At 36.9% G+C, this 16,833-nt stretch overlaps 2 protein-coding genes across 4 annotated transcripts in view; one reads left to right on the top strand and one right to left on the bottom strand.

The window, feature by feature from the left end:
* LOC310727724 (uncharacterized protein) overlaps positions 1-16,833 on the top strand; it is a gene marked incomplete at its 5' end in the record, with an annotated part of 109,714 nt that overhangs the window by 32,400 nt on the left and 60,481 nt on the right. The gene's annotated exons all lie outside the window — the stretch shown is intronic.
* vsx2 (visual system homeobox 2) lies at positions 4,221-15,356 on the bottom strand. 3 transcript variants are annotated; one of them, XM_083543713.1, is made up of 6 exons: positions 15,309-15,356; positions 11,412-12,041; positions 10,923-11,004; positions 9,764-9,887; positions 6,755-6,935; positions 4,221-5,168 (listed from the first exon to the last, which is right to left on the bottom strand). In XM_083543713.1, the coding sequence occupies exons 2-6, from the start codon at positions 12,022-12,024 to the stop codon at positions 4,822-4,824; spliced, it is 1,347 nt and encodes a 448-aa protein (XP_083399839.1). In that variant the 5' UTR covers positions 12,025-12,041; positions 15,309-15,356; the 3' UTR covers positions 4,221-4,821. The 3 variants fall into 3 exon arrangements, with proteins under 3 accessions (XP_083399839.1, XP_083399838.1, XP_083399840.1); XM_083543712.1 differs by lacking the exon at positions 15,309-15,356 and having other exon boundaries at positions 11,412-14,004; XM_083543714.1 differs by lacking the exon at positions 15,309-15,356 and having other exon boundaries at positions 4,221-5,129; positions 11,412-14,004.

The following is a 16,833-nucleotide window of genomic DNA, read 5'->3' as shown; positions in this document are numbered from 1 at the left end:
AAAATGGTAAAAACATAAATCGAGAATATAAGTGAATTTGACTCTTTAATTGTATGTGAATGCATATTTAATTGTATGTGCATTCAAGGTGCAAGTACGGTGTTCTTTGCAACACTCGAGGAACAGCTACATATGGAGAGCTCAAGGCAGTGTTACACAGCCAAGAGGGAAAAAACTAACAAGGTGTTTTTTATTTACAGAAGTCAATTCAAAGGCATTGCATCCACTTTGCTAACAGTCCATTGCTTTTTTAAAAGAATACCATATGCGTTATTATGTAACAAATCTCTCAAAGTATGGTGGTGAGAACATTTACATTCTTGCATCATTTACTTTCGTCCCACAAGGTCAATCATCTTGAATGTTTGTCCCTTTATAGTTAAAGGTTTGTGCACCTCTGATTTAAAGGGAATTTTGAATAATCTGCCAAAAAAAAGTTTTGCAAATTTATGAACAACGCACTGCTACCCTTTTTTGTTTGCTGCTGGCGTGACACAAGGTTAGATTTTGCACGTGTGATATGTATTTTTCACTTGGCAGGTTTCGATTAAAACCACAATATACACAACTTTCGTGGCAAACGATACATTGGGCGGGCAAAAGTATATGGACACCTGACCATCACAATCCTATTTGGGTTTTCTGTAAATGGCTTCAATTCCTTAAAATCAAAAATTCACTGTATTTTATAATTTTAGTCTAAAATTTGTTTGAGAATCATGAAGTCGCATAAAACAGGGTCAGAAAAACTCAAGTGGCCTGCACAAAGCACTGATATAAAAACCTTTAGGACATATTTTAAATCCAGGCCTCTCAACCAACATAAGTACCCAACCTCATTATTGCTTTTTCAGCAGAAACTCCCACATCCATGTTCCAAAATCATGTGGAAATCCTATCCAGAAGAGAAGAGGTTGTTATAGCAGGCTCCTTTGTAATGAGATGTTCAGCAAGCACAGATGAGTTTGGTGATCTGGTGTCTACATCATTTTGGCCATGTAGTGTACAAAATAAAACTTTCACCACAAGGAATGGCACAGATCGAGTGTACAGTAAAAGTCTGTGTTTATTACTTTATACCTTTTTATGTGCATCGCTCTATAACATTTGCACAACGTGATCACCTTCAAATCAGTCTACTCAGTTGATCCTTCACTTAAAAATCAGGTCTGGCATAAAATGTGACATCTTTTTTCATTTCAGCCTTAATAGCGTTTGCTTTGAGAAATGTACCGAGTCTGCCAATGGTAGTGGCAGTGCTCAGCATTAGGGACTTAGTCATAAAGTTACTTCTCCCTTGATCCAGCTGATGAAGAGGGACAACATTCACAGAACAGCATTCACAAAAAGACATACAATGATTATTTTCTAGCAGTTTTTATGCTATGGAGTGTTTACTGCAATACAAATAGTAGTCTTTAGATTCAGCATAAACAAACATGAATAAACTGATGAGGATGCCAAATCTCAAAATCACATTTGTTAAGGGAAGAAGCCACCAGTGTGTTTGGACAGCTAAAGGAAGCAGGAACGAGGATTTTGCCAAACATTTTCCAGAAATAGCTACAGACTTTTCCCTTTTAAAGGTAAGGAGACATGCTCATATAAATTCCTTTATACATTTTACCTTATGTGTTTAGCACAATTTTCTCTGTATGATGTGTTAAAACTGACCCTAAAAAGACCATCCTTCTAAAAAGTTCTGAAAAGGAGGGCACTGGTTTCAAAACCATGAAGCAAGCATTGACCAAATGGACCATTCGGGTGCTACCTTTAGGCCACTACAATCTAGTTTTAAGTTCCTATAAGAGAATTCTGCTTCCTGGCTTGGTCTAGAGCAGGGGTCACCAGCCTTTTTAAAACTGAGAGCTACTTCTTGGGTACCATTGATGTAAAGGGCTACCAGTTTGATACACACAGATTTTCAGTTTGATCTGAAATAACAAATTTGCTCAATTTACCTTTTTTTTATGTTATTATTAATAATTAATGATATTCATCTATGTGAAGACACTGATCATGTTAATGATTTGTCATAATAAGTATCAACAATGATTTTACAAAGTAGTGAACAGCTATTTTTTAGAAAAGGCCCGCGGGCTACTCATGTGGTCCACGTTGGTTTAGGGTTTACAGAGCTCTTGCTCACAGAAGAGTCAACTTCTGCAGACCGGACCAAAATATAGTCGATTTGCCATGCAAGTTATTCATTTGTCTGCACTCAATACCTGGGCTTTGTACATATGGCCATACCAGCATGCATATTGCCTCACGTGATTCATCACATTATCCTGAAGCAGGTAAAAGAGAGTCATTCATGCATGCTGGAAGCGGTCCAAAATCAGGTAACCTCCAGGAATTGGGACAGATTCCTAAGCTCCATATCTTGCCTGTGCACAAGTTCTGTGTTGTATTGAAACATTACTGTATTTATTGAAAATAGAATCTCATATGTCATCACATGGTTTGAAAGGCTTAAACACAATTAGGTATTCAATGTGTTGCATGGTGTAACTCCGGAATGGGTGAAGTAATACTGCAAAGACAAAAACAAAAAAACAATCAAATAGGAATATAAAAAGCACTGGCAAAACTCCTGAATGTGTTAACCTTGTATCTGCAATGTATTTAAAGTTCAGCAAAACAGAAATCTGACCAGTTAACTGCATTTTCTTTAATCAGAATGTGAAAATGTACATTTCCAGAGCGAAATGTACATTCATACAACTGAGCAGCTATGGGGTTAAGAGCCTTGCTCAGGGGCCCAGAGACACCCAAAAAGAACACTGATAGCACTTTTAAGATTTTAATAAAGTAAACCCAATTTATTAGGTCTAATTGTAGAGCTTTTTGGACATTGCTTTATTTTTATCTATCTATCTATCTATCTATCTATCTATCTATCTATCTATCTATCTATCTATCTATCTATCTATCTATCTATCTATCTATCTATCTATCTATCTATCTATCTATAAATAAATAAATAAATTATATATAAATTTTGGCTAATGTCTAAGCGTAAATGAGAGCATCTACCTCAAAACATTACTGGATTCAAAAAGACTTTTACACAGGATGATGTCTGGAAGACCATTGCAGGAAGAACAGCATGAAATTATGATACTTTTGTCTCACACAGATGCAGGTATCATCTACCCCTGGCACAGCATTGCATTACAATAGACACAAATGTTTTACCAAAATAATTCTTTTTTGGCGAAAACGATAAGTGGTGGAACGGCTTCCAAACACATATCATCATACATCATAAATAGCAATCAGCTGAAAATGGGATAGAGGTATTTTGCTGCATTATAAGCCAGGCTTAATCACTGCAGATGGCAACTAATTAATTACACAGACACTAAGTAAATTAAATGAAATGAGGACTGAATTAACAGTGTGTATCAATAATCTGTTGACAGCCTTCAATAATAAGGGCAGGATAGGATCATGTGTGTGTGTGTGTGTGTGTGTGTGCGAGAGAGAGAGAGAGAGAGAGAGAGAGAGAGAGATCACAATTAACAAACAACTCTAACATTTTAATTTCAACTAATACAAGTACTTTACTGAGAAATAATTACATATTTACAAGGTTACATGAGGAATAAAACACATGAAGGATCAAATCAGTTCTCAACAGAAGATCTAGAGTGAGCATGAGCACTAGTGGCTGTGATTTAGGTGGAGAGCAGCATATCCAGGGCTGTGTTCATGCTCTCTCTTTCCCATACGCCTGCCATGCACTGTTCCTGCTTTTCAATCTAGCTAGATCGAGATATTGCAAATGTGATTCGAATTGCTGACACACAGACACTCCGCTAAAATATAGAGGAAAAAGGGCACATCAGGCCTAATAAGTAGAAAATTACTTTTATAAAGCAGTGTTGTGTTACCTTTGTTTATCTTATGTTGTTAATCATAGATATAGCTAAAGTCAGCTTCGATCCAAGAAAATAAAAGACTGAAAATGCTAATCAGGATTGAATAGCAATATTCTTTTTCCGTGTTTGTCACAATTAGCAGATTGTTCGTAAATCGTGTAGGTAATGACCTATATGATGCTCAAATGTATGTAAGCAGTTTTTTTTTATTATTGTTTAGAATATTCTCCTTGTAGTGTTGTATGATTTAGGATTTCAAAATGATCTCTGTATTCTCTTAAAACTTAATGAGAATTCTGATCACTGTTCCCATATAAAAGGCATAGGTCAACATTTTTTTTTTTTTTTTTAATAATCTGATCAACATTTTACTCAGAACAGAACTCCACATATTATAAGACTACAGTACATTCAATTGTACTTCAAACAATACTGTAGCGAGCTATTTTATTTACAATATGTACAGTGTTACATTCTAATACAACTTGTGTACCAACCACTAAGTGCTTTTTAAAAGAAATATAGTGTACAGACTTGATAAGAAACTGTTGTAAATGGTTCATTTGAAAGTAACAATAAAAAAAAATCTTATGTTTAGTAAGTTTAAAGAAATAAAGCCAGATTGTGGCTACAGATATTTCTTGTACGAGCATTAAACTGTATATGGAACCAAATGACACTTAGTGGAAAGTACATGTTATAAAATAAAAATAAACTTTAGCATGTCATGCTTTCTGTATTTTCCGATCAACATTATCAAGAAAAACAGCCGAAGCTGAAGTGAGAACAGGAAAATAGCGCTAGCTAGGTAAGACCAAGATCCACTGTTTGCCTGTGGGTTTCTGAGGAAATACAGAAGAGATAATCAGGATTTGTTTGAAGGAAAGCTACAGAAAGACACAATGCTGTAGGACCGAAGGTTATAAGTGCATATCTAAGAGCTCTCTTTTTCTTCTTGGGAGTCAGTGTGTTCCACGCTGGACTTCTCATCCATTTCCCCCTGTGTTTTATGCTCAGGTCTCTTGTTAGTCACTGTCCCCAGCACTTTGGCACTGTGCTCCTGTGCTTTGGCCCTGAGAGCAGCAATGCTGTTCTCCCTCAGTTCCTCTTTAGACATAGGTGAGTCGCTCCTTCGCTCCTCGGCATCAGTGTCGTCAACGTCGGCGTTGTTTGGATGCTGAGGCATGTCAGGCTTCCGGCTCGGTGTGCCTGATGCTGCCTCCAGCGATTTCTTGTGCATCCCTGCAAAGAACGATGAGGGATTCGGATTTAGAGAAGTGCCTGGGGATTGGAAAGACATTTGAACTGGTAAACGACAAGAGACTAGGGATTCGAACTGGTACACTACTAATGTACTAGTGAATTAGTGACTAGAGTTGAAGCACTCCTGAGGACTAGGCTTTAACTCCCATGTTTAGTTGCAGCTTTTTCTTTTTTGTCCGCATGTTTCTGCTCAGTCAGTGAGAATTCCTGCCACTTGTATATTATAGAATATATGCTTGGATCCGATTCCAGCTTTTGAGAGTCACCTTTTGGATTTGTTATGCTGCTATGAATTTTTTTTAGAATATCATAATTACCTTTAAATAAGTTTAATATGTATGTCCTGCATTAAAAGATTGAAAATATATAGGTATGTAAATATATTATTAATAATTATGGCAATAGCACTTATGATAGCATGTATGTGTATCTTACAAAACCTTCATTCACTGATAATTTGTGTTGATGGTCATCTCTAAATAATGTGTAGTTTTGAATATATTACACTTAGATATCATTATAATGCACACTCCTGTACTATATACTACAGGAGACTGGGTATATGTGTTTATATTTACAACAAGGCTTTCTGAAAAGTGAAGAAATAAAACAGCTCAAGGGAGTAAAGTGGACAGGTATTAAAGCAGGCCATTGCTTTGAATATTTTTAATCTTTGTGCATTTATGCAAAGCTCAGCAGTTCTGCCATCAAACAGCAAAGAAAAAAAAGCTGTATGAGTAAAACAATATGAGAACCATCTGTTTTGTCATGATATGAATGATTATGAGAGTGGACCTGCCAATTTTGAACCAGTTAATGAAAAAATGTGAATTCTATTTTTTTTATTTTGTTTTTTTACATTTTTACATTTTTTTTTTTTTAGCATTTTGCAAAGTGCAAACATTCTATAAAACACTTCATTAATAAATAGCATAATTGTTTAACTAAAGCTTGACAAGATTTTATCTGTATTAAAAGTATAATCTTAAGAATATTTAGGTTTCTTGGTTTATTTAAGGACCAAACAAGCATTATAGTAGTTAATATTGGCCTTGTACAAAGCATATTAGGATTAATCTTTTTTTTTTTTTGGTCCACAGAATTGTGTGTCACAGTCAAAGAAAGAAGTGAACATCTAAATTTGAACAAACTTAAAGATTACTCCATTTAACCCTGACCAGGAAAGTGGTAACTGAAGATGAATGAATAAAACTAATAGCAAAACAAAAGTACAATCTTTAATAGACAAGGAAATTCTTCCTCTAAAAAACATTCTTACTAGTCTGAAAACAGTAGGAAACCTTACAAACATTTCAAGATTTATCACCTTATCAGTCACATCTGTGGCTCAAGATATATTCCGAAAGCACTGTTTAGTGTTTCATAATTTTAATAATTTCCCCCACTTTTCTTTCAGTCATCATAATCCAATTATGCTCAGGATGCCTAATTTACATGAGAAGACTGGAATGTTTTCTTTCACACCCAGTTAACAGATACAGTTATGCTCTTTTGTCTGTAGCATCATCGGGATTCCAATTTCATTTCTATTGTGTGATAGCTCAGTTTTTTAATACTTTATATAATGCAGAATATTTTCATACCTAGTAGCCAAGGTGCACAGGAATCCATAATTCCGTCTTTGGCAGACTTCAGTATAGACTCTGGAAGAGGAATGGAGTGACGCACCATGGCCCCATACAGTCCATATTCAGCCATTACACTGCTGCGGCCCCAACACTTCTCCCGCTTTCTCCATTTAGCTCGACGATTCTGGAACCAGACCTGTGAATAGGTTAAACCTGAGGGTTAACTCACATGAAAAGAAAAGAAAACAATGAAATGGGTCAGAGGTATGTATGGATGGAGGGATGGATGGATGGATGGATGGATGAATGGATGGATGGATGGATATGTGGATAGATGGATGAATGACTTGATAGATGGATGGATGGGTGGATGACAGGGTGGATGGATGGAAAGATTAATTGGTGGATGGATGAATGAATTGAAGGATGTTTGAATGTCTGGATGTCTGGATGGATGGATGTCTGGATGTCTGGATTGATGGATGGATGGATGGATAGATGAAAAGATTAATTGATGGATGAATGATGGGATGGATGGATGGATGGATGGATGGATGGATGGATGGATGGATGGGTAGATGGATGGTTGATGGGTAGATGGATAGAAGGATGGATATGTGGATAGATGGGGATGACTTGGATGGATGGATGGATGGATGGATAGATAAAAAGATTGATTGATGGATGAATGATGGGATGGATGGATGGATGGATGGATGGATGGATGGATGGATGGATGGAAAGATTAATTGATGGATGAATGATGGGATGGATGGATGAATCGATGGGTGTGTGGGAGGATGATTGGATAAGTGGATGGATGGGTGGATTCAAGGATGGACCGATGGATGGATGGGTAAGTGGATTTACTCTAAAATAACCTTCTTTCAGCTGTGATTACAATCTAATAAACCATGCTTATGAGAATTTCTTAAATCCAGCCAGATGGGAATTGCCAAGCGTCAAACCTGTTACACTTTTTTTTTACACAGTCTTCTGGACATCTGGCCGAGAGCTGCTTAAAATAGTGTTATTGCAGAGTTTCTGCATTTCGCTTTCGCTTTTTTTTTAAAATTATTTTTGTATTTATTTTCTTTTATAAATAGCATATGGCCACGCCCACCGGACACGAAGGGGCGGGGCACATTTTTACCATATTATCCAAGCATTTTGGAATGTTGTGGGTGCTCCTCGTGATATCTCTCATTTCATGCAAGTGAAATTGGTTATCGGTCGCGGTAAAGAAAAGCGGGCGGAGACAGCGAGGAGAAGCGACCCCTAGGGCACGCCGAGGCTGATTGAAAAATAAGTTAATTTCAGGCCCAATCGATGGTGGACAGGCGGGCAAATATCACGGGAAATTAAACGAGCAGCGCCCTGGGGAGCAGCGCCATTGACCCGCGCTAATAAATTCAATGGAGTTATTTCATCTGAACCTGCGGAGTCCCCGAGCCGCGCCTCCGCCCCGCTCCGTCTTCCCTCCCAACTCCGCGCACTCGTCTGATTTAACTAATTACACCAGATGAGGAAAATTAGATGTTAATCTTACTTTGGACTGCGAGCGGGATCGTGTTCTATTTATTTATTTATTTCCCCGTATTATTTATTCATCGAGAGGAGCCATAATGAGGGCGAGATTAAAAAAGGCGCGTCGGCAGATGGATGGCTCGGGTCACCCCGCAATCTCCTTCCGCCGCGATTGCTTGATTAGGTCGTTAGCGCTCAGGCTCCGAGAGCAAAATTGTTTCACGTTCATCATGAGAGGCGATGAGAAATGATGTGTCCAAATCGCATGGCGCGATGGCAAAGCATTGCTTTAAAGGGTCGTTAAGGTGCTGATTGATACAGCTCCACCTGATGGACCTGAAGCTCAGCCAAAATCCAGAAGGTTCTGAGGAACACCGCACAGAAAGCCAACAGGCTCCTTCATAATCACGAGGTCGACCGTTTTTTATTTTTTAGTTTCAATTTATTAATAACACCTTTAGCATTACTACTGTAGCTGCAAGCGTGTTTTAGAACAATGATGTCACTCTTGGTATCAATGCACCAGGCCAGAATACACGCGTGTCTCTAACATCTGTATCTCTATATAAATAATAACTAGGATTTTTTGCATTGGTAGCGGATTTCGATTTCTTTCACCGTATTTTGGGGTTATGGATATGATGAAAAGGCGTAACATAAACACTAATGCTTAATTCCTGGATTTAAACACTCGATCCAACTACAGGAATGGTCAAAATATTAAATCATTTAAACCTGATTACTCTTTTCATAATGCAGGAAAAGCGTGCATAAATACAGATGTTAGAGATTTACACGCCTTTTACATTTCTGTTTTCTTTATATCACTATTTAATAAATGATTTTATATATATATATATATATCAAAGAGAAAAGATCCTATCAATGTCCTATGTTCCAGAGTAAACAAATAAGACCGGAGAAATTCCCCAACAAACACATTAAATTAAAACGAATGATTATTATAGGCATATAAACGGAATAAAAGCTGAACGAATAAAAGCAGGTGATGCCTGAAAGAACGACGTGGACTAAAAAGGCAACAGGTTTTGAGCTAATATAATACTGAGCTCTATATAATATGTATAAATATATAAAAATGTACAAAATTAAATGACACAAAATGGAAATATATTGTAGTTGTAGTATGTATAATTGACACGCCGAATGAAGGTTTCATTTTTTAACCTCTTTTCGGGAATTCATATAATGTTAGATATGCCATAAAATAAAATAAAATAAAATAAACATATATACATACAGAATGATTGATACTGTCTTAATAATAATAATAATTAATAGAAAAATAATAAATGTACATATTGACATTACATATTTAAGTGTACATATGATGACGACGACGATAATAACGTTTGTTGTTGTTGTTGTTGTTGTTATTATGCGTGTCTGAGAGGAAATGACAGAATCGCGTAAATACAAATAGAAATTGAGAAAAGGCTTTATTATCATGCTTTATGATTATAAACCCTACATTACCTGTATTCTGTCCTCCGGTAGTTCAGTCTTCATAGCCAGCATCTCTCTGGCGTACACATCTGGATAGTGCGCTTCATTAAAAGCTTTCTCCAGTTCTTCCAGTTGATAAGATGTGAATATTGTCCTGAATAAAAAGAAAGAGCGTCTAATCAGCTCACATGACAAATCTCCCTGAAGCACTTTATTTTATTATAACGAATAATTATTCTGCATGTGAGCTACACAATATTCCAGCGCATCGTTGTGTCTGGGGGAAATGTTGTCATGATGCTAATAACAAACAGCTTCAACCATTTTTATACAGTATAATAATAATAATAATAATAATAATAATAATAATAATAATAATAATAATACATGCTTTAGACTTTGAGCAGTGTTTAAATGCTTGCTGAGATTTTTTAAAAGGCCTACAATATTCGGATAAGCTTAAGCTTTTCCTCTGTAATTATTTATGAGACAAAAATTATGCATTATATGCATTATTTTATTGTGTAAATGTAAATTGTAGTGATAATATTGGCTGAATTTGATTTTTTTTCTTGTTTGATAATAATAATAATAATACAGCAAATATGATCAGTACGTTTGGAATGTAGTTTTAATACTTGATGTATATATCCGACAGAGCTATTACAGAGAATATATAATCCTAAAATAAACATCAAGATTCATTCTTTAAAAATAAAAAAGAACAATTCTTAAAATGGCATTTTAAAAGGACATTTACAATAGAGCATTCACATGATAAATATTTTTAAAAATCCAAAAAAATAAAAAAACTCGGCAACTACCAGCCAAGAGCAAAATCGACGAGAGCAATTTCTACTGATATTTCTTATTTTTATAGAAATAATAAAAAATAAATACAAAAAATAATAATAGTTACAATTATAGTCATTATTCTTATGGGCTTATATAAGATAAATTATTTATTACATAGTTTTTATTGTTACTATTACTGTTTGTATAATATAAAAAAAAAAATCCCGATAAATGGGTATAAATCTGCTAACTCCAATAGTGACATATTTTCTTCAAATGCATATTAGATTTTGACAATTATACAGTCAACTATTCACCATACCAAAGTGCTCGAGGAAGGTGAATTTCTCAACCTGAATTCATAACACTTCTGTAAAATAACAGTAATAATTACCTATGTCGCCTCTTCTTTCTCTTCTTGCACTGGCCCAGGGAGGACTTGGATGTTTTTCGTTCGCTCGAAGAAACATCTGAGTCTATAAAATTCAGGAACAGTTGTTGTTTTTTTCTGGCCTATTAAATTCATTAAAATCAATTACCTCAATAAATAATAAATCAATCCGTGTTACTGTTCTACTGAATTCGGGAGTTACATTCATTTCAATGTTAATTGCTATTAACTTGTAATAATAATTAGCCACAATAACATTAAGTAATAATAATAATAATAATAATAATAATAATAATAATAATAATAATAATAATAATAATAAAGAAGAAGAAGAAGTCGGATGGAGAAATAGAGAAAAGCGCTCATATCTAAAACGCAGAACCACGCATATACCCCACGAGGCCAGTGTGTGTGTGTGTGTGTGTGTGTGTGTGTGTGTGTGTGTGTGTGTGTGTGTGTGTGTGTTTGTGTGAGTGTGTGTGTGACTCGCACCTGAGCTGGCAGACTGTCCGGCCTCCTGATGCGCTGTCTTGTTGAGGGGTTGGAGATGGACGTTCTGTGTGTCTGACAGGACCTCCAGAAACGAGGGCTGTCTGTAGAAGGATGGAATACCCCCAGGGCCGATGAATCCCATTCCGACCCCGACGGCGGCGGGGCCAAGTACAGAGCGCGCGGCCAGCAAGTGCGCGCCCCCGGGGATGGAGTCCAGCGCGCTCCGGGGCGCCGAGGACGCCTCCTTATTCAGCCCCAGAATCTCCTGGATACCGAAGCCCGTGCACCTGGGCGCGTTCGCGGTGATGCTCTTCGCCAAGTGCGGGTTGCTGCTCGCTCCGTTTTCAACTAATTTCGGTTTGCTTAAACTCTCCAATAACACAGCCCCTTCCTTCCCCGTCATGGTGCCTTTGAGGATAGTTCCCCGCTTCCCCTGTGCACAGGAATCCACCAGTGCAAATACATGCGATTCCCCCCCAGAAATTCTCCTTTTATCCAAAAGGTCCATCCCTACACGGGCCCGAAGCCGACAGCCAATCACCTGCGAGCAATTTCCCCTCTGTCTCCCGCGCTTCAGTCCGCGTTTCCTCTGTTCATCCACATGAGATTTCATTTCAATACAAACGAAATCTCAAAAAATAGTACAATGTTTAATTATGCAGAGTGGCATCCTTTTACCCCATGAAAACAATGATTTCACTACATCATCATCACCATCAATAATAATAATAATAATAATAATAATAATAATAATAATAATAACAATAATAATAGGGAAAACTGACCTATAATTTCAACTATTTGAATTATCCTAATCCCAAAACAATGTCTTACATAAAAACTGCATACCTCAGAGTGATGTCAAGGCCTAGATCCTTAGTATAAAATAAATACAAATATAAGTATGAGGAAACAAGAGGTCAAAAAGGAATGTATGATGGTGGTAATAATAATAATAATAATAATAATAATAATAATAATAATAATAATAATAATAATTTCGTCCCACAATAACAGCGTCACAAAATGTCACTTTGGAAGGATCAAATGCAGGGAGACAGACAACATCCAAGTGACTTTAAAATGCTGGTGATACTGATATTTGATCATGAATATTAATACCGGCTTCTTATATTGTGTGCTGCTTTATTTTTAGGTCGATCGGAAACACGTTCTATTCAAAAGTCGTGTTTCGAAAAGTCACGAGTCATGTTTCATTAAAAGTAGTTCTTGGAGCTCAGATTGGCCCTTTGGATTCATTTTTGGGGAAACAGGTTAAAATTTCACAAGTTTGATTATTGTTCTTGTAATTGTTAAAACTATTAGAGGTGATTAAAAGCTTAATGACTAGGGGTTTAAAAAAAAAACCCTACTTAATATATTATAATGAATAATAATCTATTGAAAAACCTAATCTCATTTCAGTATACTTGACTCATCTGTCCCTCACCCTGCTTCTGATACAGATATAATCACATCATCTGCCTGGGAATTTTCAATACCATAAAATCAGCTTCATTTGCTGTCATTTGTTATAATTTACTGAACATCAAATTGACAATGAATTACTCAGGATGCTATAAGAGTTGTACATTGTAATTCGTTTTCTTTTTTTTCTATTTATTATGAGTAATGATTTGTCTTCTCCCAGGAACAAATACAACAGATAAGGTTAATTTATGATCTTAATAATGAGCGTCAACAGTCTATAATAATCCATTAGAATAAAATCATTGCAGAAAGTGAGAGAATCTAATAATCACATTATTTTTTTTAAAGGTGGTGAAACAGAAAAACCTCCAAGCGAATGATGGAGAAATCTACAGATGGCGTTTCAAAGTCACAGACTCTGACCTTCTCATTTGAGCTCAAACTACAAAAGATATCCTTTTTTTAATTCCACAGCCCACACGGTCTAATCAGCTATTACCAAAATTACAGTGAGATGTGTTTCGTTTGGAGATCATTTGTGCCACAATTTGGACATCTGGCCAGATAATTACTAAGAGATAATTTATGGAAATGAGCAGCGTGACGCTGATGGGGAGCGAGATAACACGTATCTTATCAAAGTGCCATGTGCTGATGCATAAATAAACGTCACGAGTCGTGCGTGAGGGCGGCGTGAGGATCCAAGTCGCGGAAAATCCCGCGAGAGTTTGCAGCCCGTCGCTTTTCCCGCCTAATTAAAGTGACGCGTGCAGGTGCAACAACCACATCGCCATTTTTTTTTCACTGTACAGCTGAACGGTTAAAATAAAAATAAAAAAGTACAAATAAAAATAAGATGCAGTAATGTTTTGGGGATTATCGGTTTAAAAGGGAAAACACCACAGGAAACCCAGGAACATATGGGACATTATTTAATTAGCAGGCCATGCTTTTAGTCTTTACTGGCATGAGGCCAGGATCATTAGTGGAGGCGGCCAGTTTAATTGTACAAGAATTAAAAAGGAGATGTAAACATATTAAATGATACAGTAATTTAAAAGATATAAGGCACAATGGGTTGTTTATATACGTGTAGGCCCAAATAAAACAAGTTAAACGTGTTGGAAATAAACAAACTCTCAAACAAAAGACTGACACTCGGTCATCTCAATATATCAATATCAATCATATAAAAAGACGTGTCCATATGGAATAACAGGCTACACTGCACATATGAAGAACATGTAGTAATCTCTAAACATTCTAAAAAATATATAGAATGAAGTGGATAAACATCATCGCTTAAAGTGCTCATGTGACGTTTCTGTAAACGTCTGTACATTTTAATTACATGGGGACTGATGGAAATTAACTAGAAGCTGTTGAATTGAAATTTCATTGCGGTTAATGAAGAAATCAGTGTTCTGCTGATATGTTAATGATAACGTCTAGTTGCGTTAAAGCTTTATATATTCATTAATTCTGCTGTCAAATACAAAAACACTGCTGGCCTAATCTGAGCCGGGCTTTGCCGCTTATTGTAAATGGGGTAAAAAGCCTCAAAGCTTTTGATAAACTGTTCACACTGGGAAAATAGGTGCTTCCTGATTTGCATGCATAAGAGAACAGACTGATAAAGCTGCAGATTATGGAAAGATTTAGTTCAGTCATTCATGAAGATCGGGTAGCCTATCAAAGGCTGCAAGATCTGATGACTTTCAGATTAAAAAGCAAACAGCTGTTGCGTAATTATTTATTTTTTTGTTGTTGTTCTCAGTGTTCATAAAGCACTGCAGCATGAAGTTTATTTTTTTGAGCTGCACATGCAAAAGAGTCCAATCTTTAAATGTTGAGACAATAATTAAAATGTATTCTGCAATGCACAAGTGCACCAGCCTCTGCTGGGAATAGGGATAAAATATGAAGACAGCAAAATGGAGCCTTGTCCATAACACATGAATGCAGACTTTGACTGTTGGAATAATCCTCAGCAGGGGCACACAACGCAGCGCATACCAATCATGTTTACGAGCATATTTTGAAACAGTTGACAGCTATTTTTCTTTCTGAGTAGGGTGAAAGCGTTCACTCATTGGGAAGGTCACTAGAAGGTAACAAGCTTGATATGAGCGGTGGTTAAGGATGGCACGCTGCATTAGCCCAACCCCTATACACAGATTGCTACAGCCTGATATGCTCATGTCAAGCAATCTAAATGAGAGATCGGGGCTGTAAGCCATTTGTCCACATTTGGCCCACAGGCCTATTGGGAGTGATGAACTGCTTCAAAGGTTGTATTTAATACTTTTATACTTTGTTCCCTGACAAAAGAAATAATTCACTGTGAAGAATAAGGTTGTGGAAGATTTAACTTTCAGCACAGCTCTATAATCTTTAGTTGAGATTATAACAAATGGTTTGAAATTGGACAGCTGATTAACCAGGCTTAGAAAGGACTCCTTTTACCATTTAAGGGAGCTTGTAGGTCTGTGGGCCTTACAATTAATTACACTGAAAAGTTGCCACATGCATGTAGTGCCCAATACAGTCTTATCTAAAAAATACAAATAGCAGCAGACACCTTGTGCTGACTTGGTAGAATGAAAATCCTAGCACACTGAAGAATCCCCCCCCCTTCAATTCCCTTATGTGTGCTGCCAGGGGTGTGATGACCCCACAAAGCAGAGAGAGTTTGCTAGTTCCAGTTTTCTCATGGTACCTCCACAATGGCGTTTTTGGAGGCTGCCTGTCGCCATTGCTTAATTAGGCAAGGAGTTGATTAATTTGCACTAATTGACAGCTAATTAAAGGCCTGAGGGCACATTGGATTGACGTTTGTCAGGGCACTAGGGCTCAGCGAGGTCAGGGCAGCGGATTTGCCGCCCTGCTGGGATTTCTGCCCCCCCCTCTTTTCAGGAGACAACCACTCTGTGGGGAACGAGTCCTGTTTTGAGGCTGCTGTCTGAACAACACCCTGTTGATAGCCGGTTGCTAGTGCCGCAGGCCATTGTGTGAACCTTGGCGTGGTGTCTTGGCGCTTTACTTACACGGCTCATTGCATCCGCTGGTGTGACAGTGAAATCAAAATCAACAAGTGCAACTAGCAGTTTCAACAAGTGCAATTATATGGCACAGATGCTTACGATTGCAGCAGTTATTTACAATTAATTTACTAGAATGTAGATACTAATTTATCTAAACTAAGTATGACTTGAAAATTCCCTCATTAGAAATTAAATGACTGGAAAAATAGTCACCAAACATTTACCATCTGTAAATTCATGTTATTATCTACACAGCCAGTCAGGTGGCAGGAGCACAATGCATAAAAGCACACAAATTCTGTTGATTTTCTGTTTTTTTAAGCTAACACTCTTTAGGATTTACACAAAATGAACACGCCCCCCCCAACCACACACACACACACACACACACACACACACACACACACACACACACACACACACACACACCCTTTCAAAAAATGGGGAGAGCAGAAGAAAAAAAAAAAAATCAACCTTGAGGTGGATGGGCTACATGTGCTGCTCACATATTGTTTCTCCATCATTCTCTGTAAGGTCTAGAGACTACTGTGTGGAGAACTCCCAGATCAACTATTTCTGAAATACTAAAACCAGCCCACCAAACACAAATAAATCATGACATTTCACCTTATTTAAATGCTTAAGCCTAATACTACATGAAGCTCTTGACATAACTTTATGCATTGTGTGGTCATGATTGAAAAACTAGATGAATGTTAAGGTGTAAAGTGTAAAGGTATTCCTGATAAAGTGGTCTTTGATGGCCTATTAACTACCATAAACATATCGTTTTGTAAAATACAAATAATGAAATAGCTGCGAGACAAAGTCATATAGTAACATTTTCAATTATTTTTATTTTTCTTAAGTTTTAGTAACACCATTAAGTTCGGTGCTGTGTTGGTAGCCGCATTCTCAAATGCAAAACACAATCAGGGGTGTATTTG

The sequence above is a fragment of the Silurus aristotelis genome (assembly GCF_946808225.1).
Source record: "Silurus aristotelis genome assembly, chromosome: 6".
NCBI classification, from domain to species: Eukaryota; Metazoa; Chordata; class Actinopteri; order Siluriformes; family Siluridae; genus Silurus; species Silurus aristotelis.
The sequence above is the reverse complement of the archived record's forward strand: the minus strand, read 5'-3'. Positions and strand labels throughout refer to the sequence as shown.

Excerpts from the sequence above, each read along its gene's own strand:
- vsx2 (XM_083543713.1), bottom strand. The coding sequence starts at position 12,024 with ATGAAATCTCATGTGGATGAACAGAGGAAACGCGGACTGAAGCGCGGG. Across the intron at positions 9,888-10,922 it reads AGAAAGAAGAGGCGACATAG|GACAATATTCACATCTTATC; the intron begins GTAATTATTACT and ends CTTTTTATTCAG. Across the intron at positions 5,169-6,754 it reads CTGTGCACCTTGGCTACTAG|GCACTTCTCTAAATCCGAAT; the intron begins GTATGAAAATAT and ends TCCAATCCCCAG.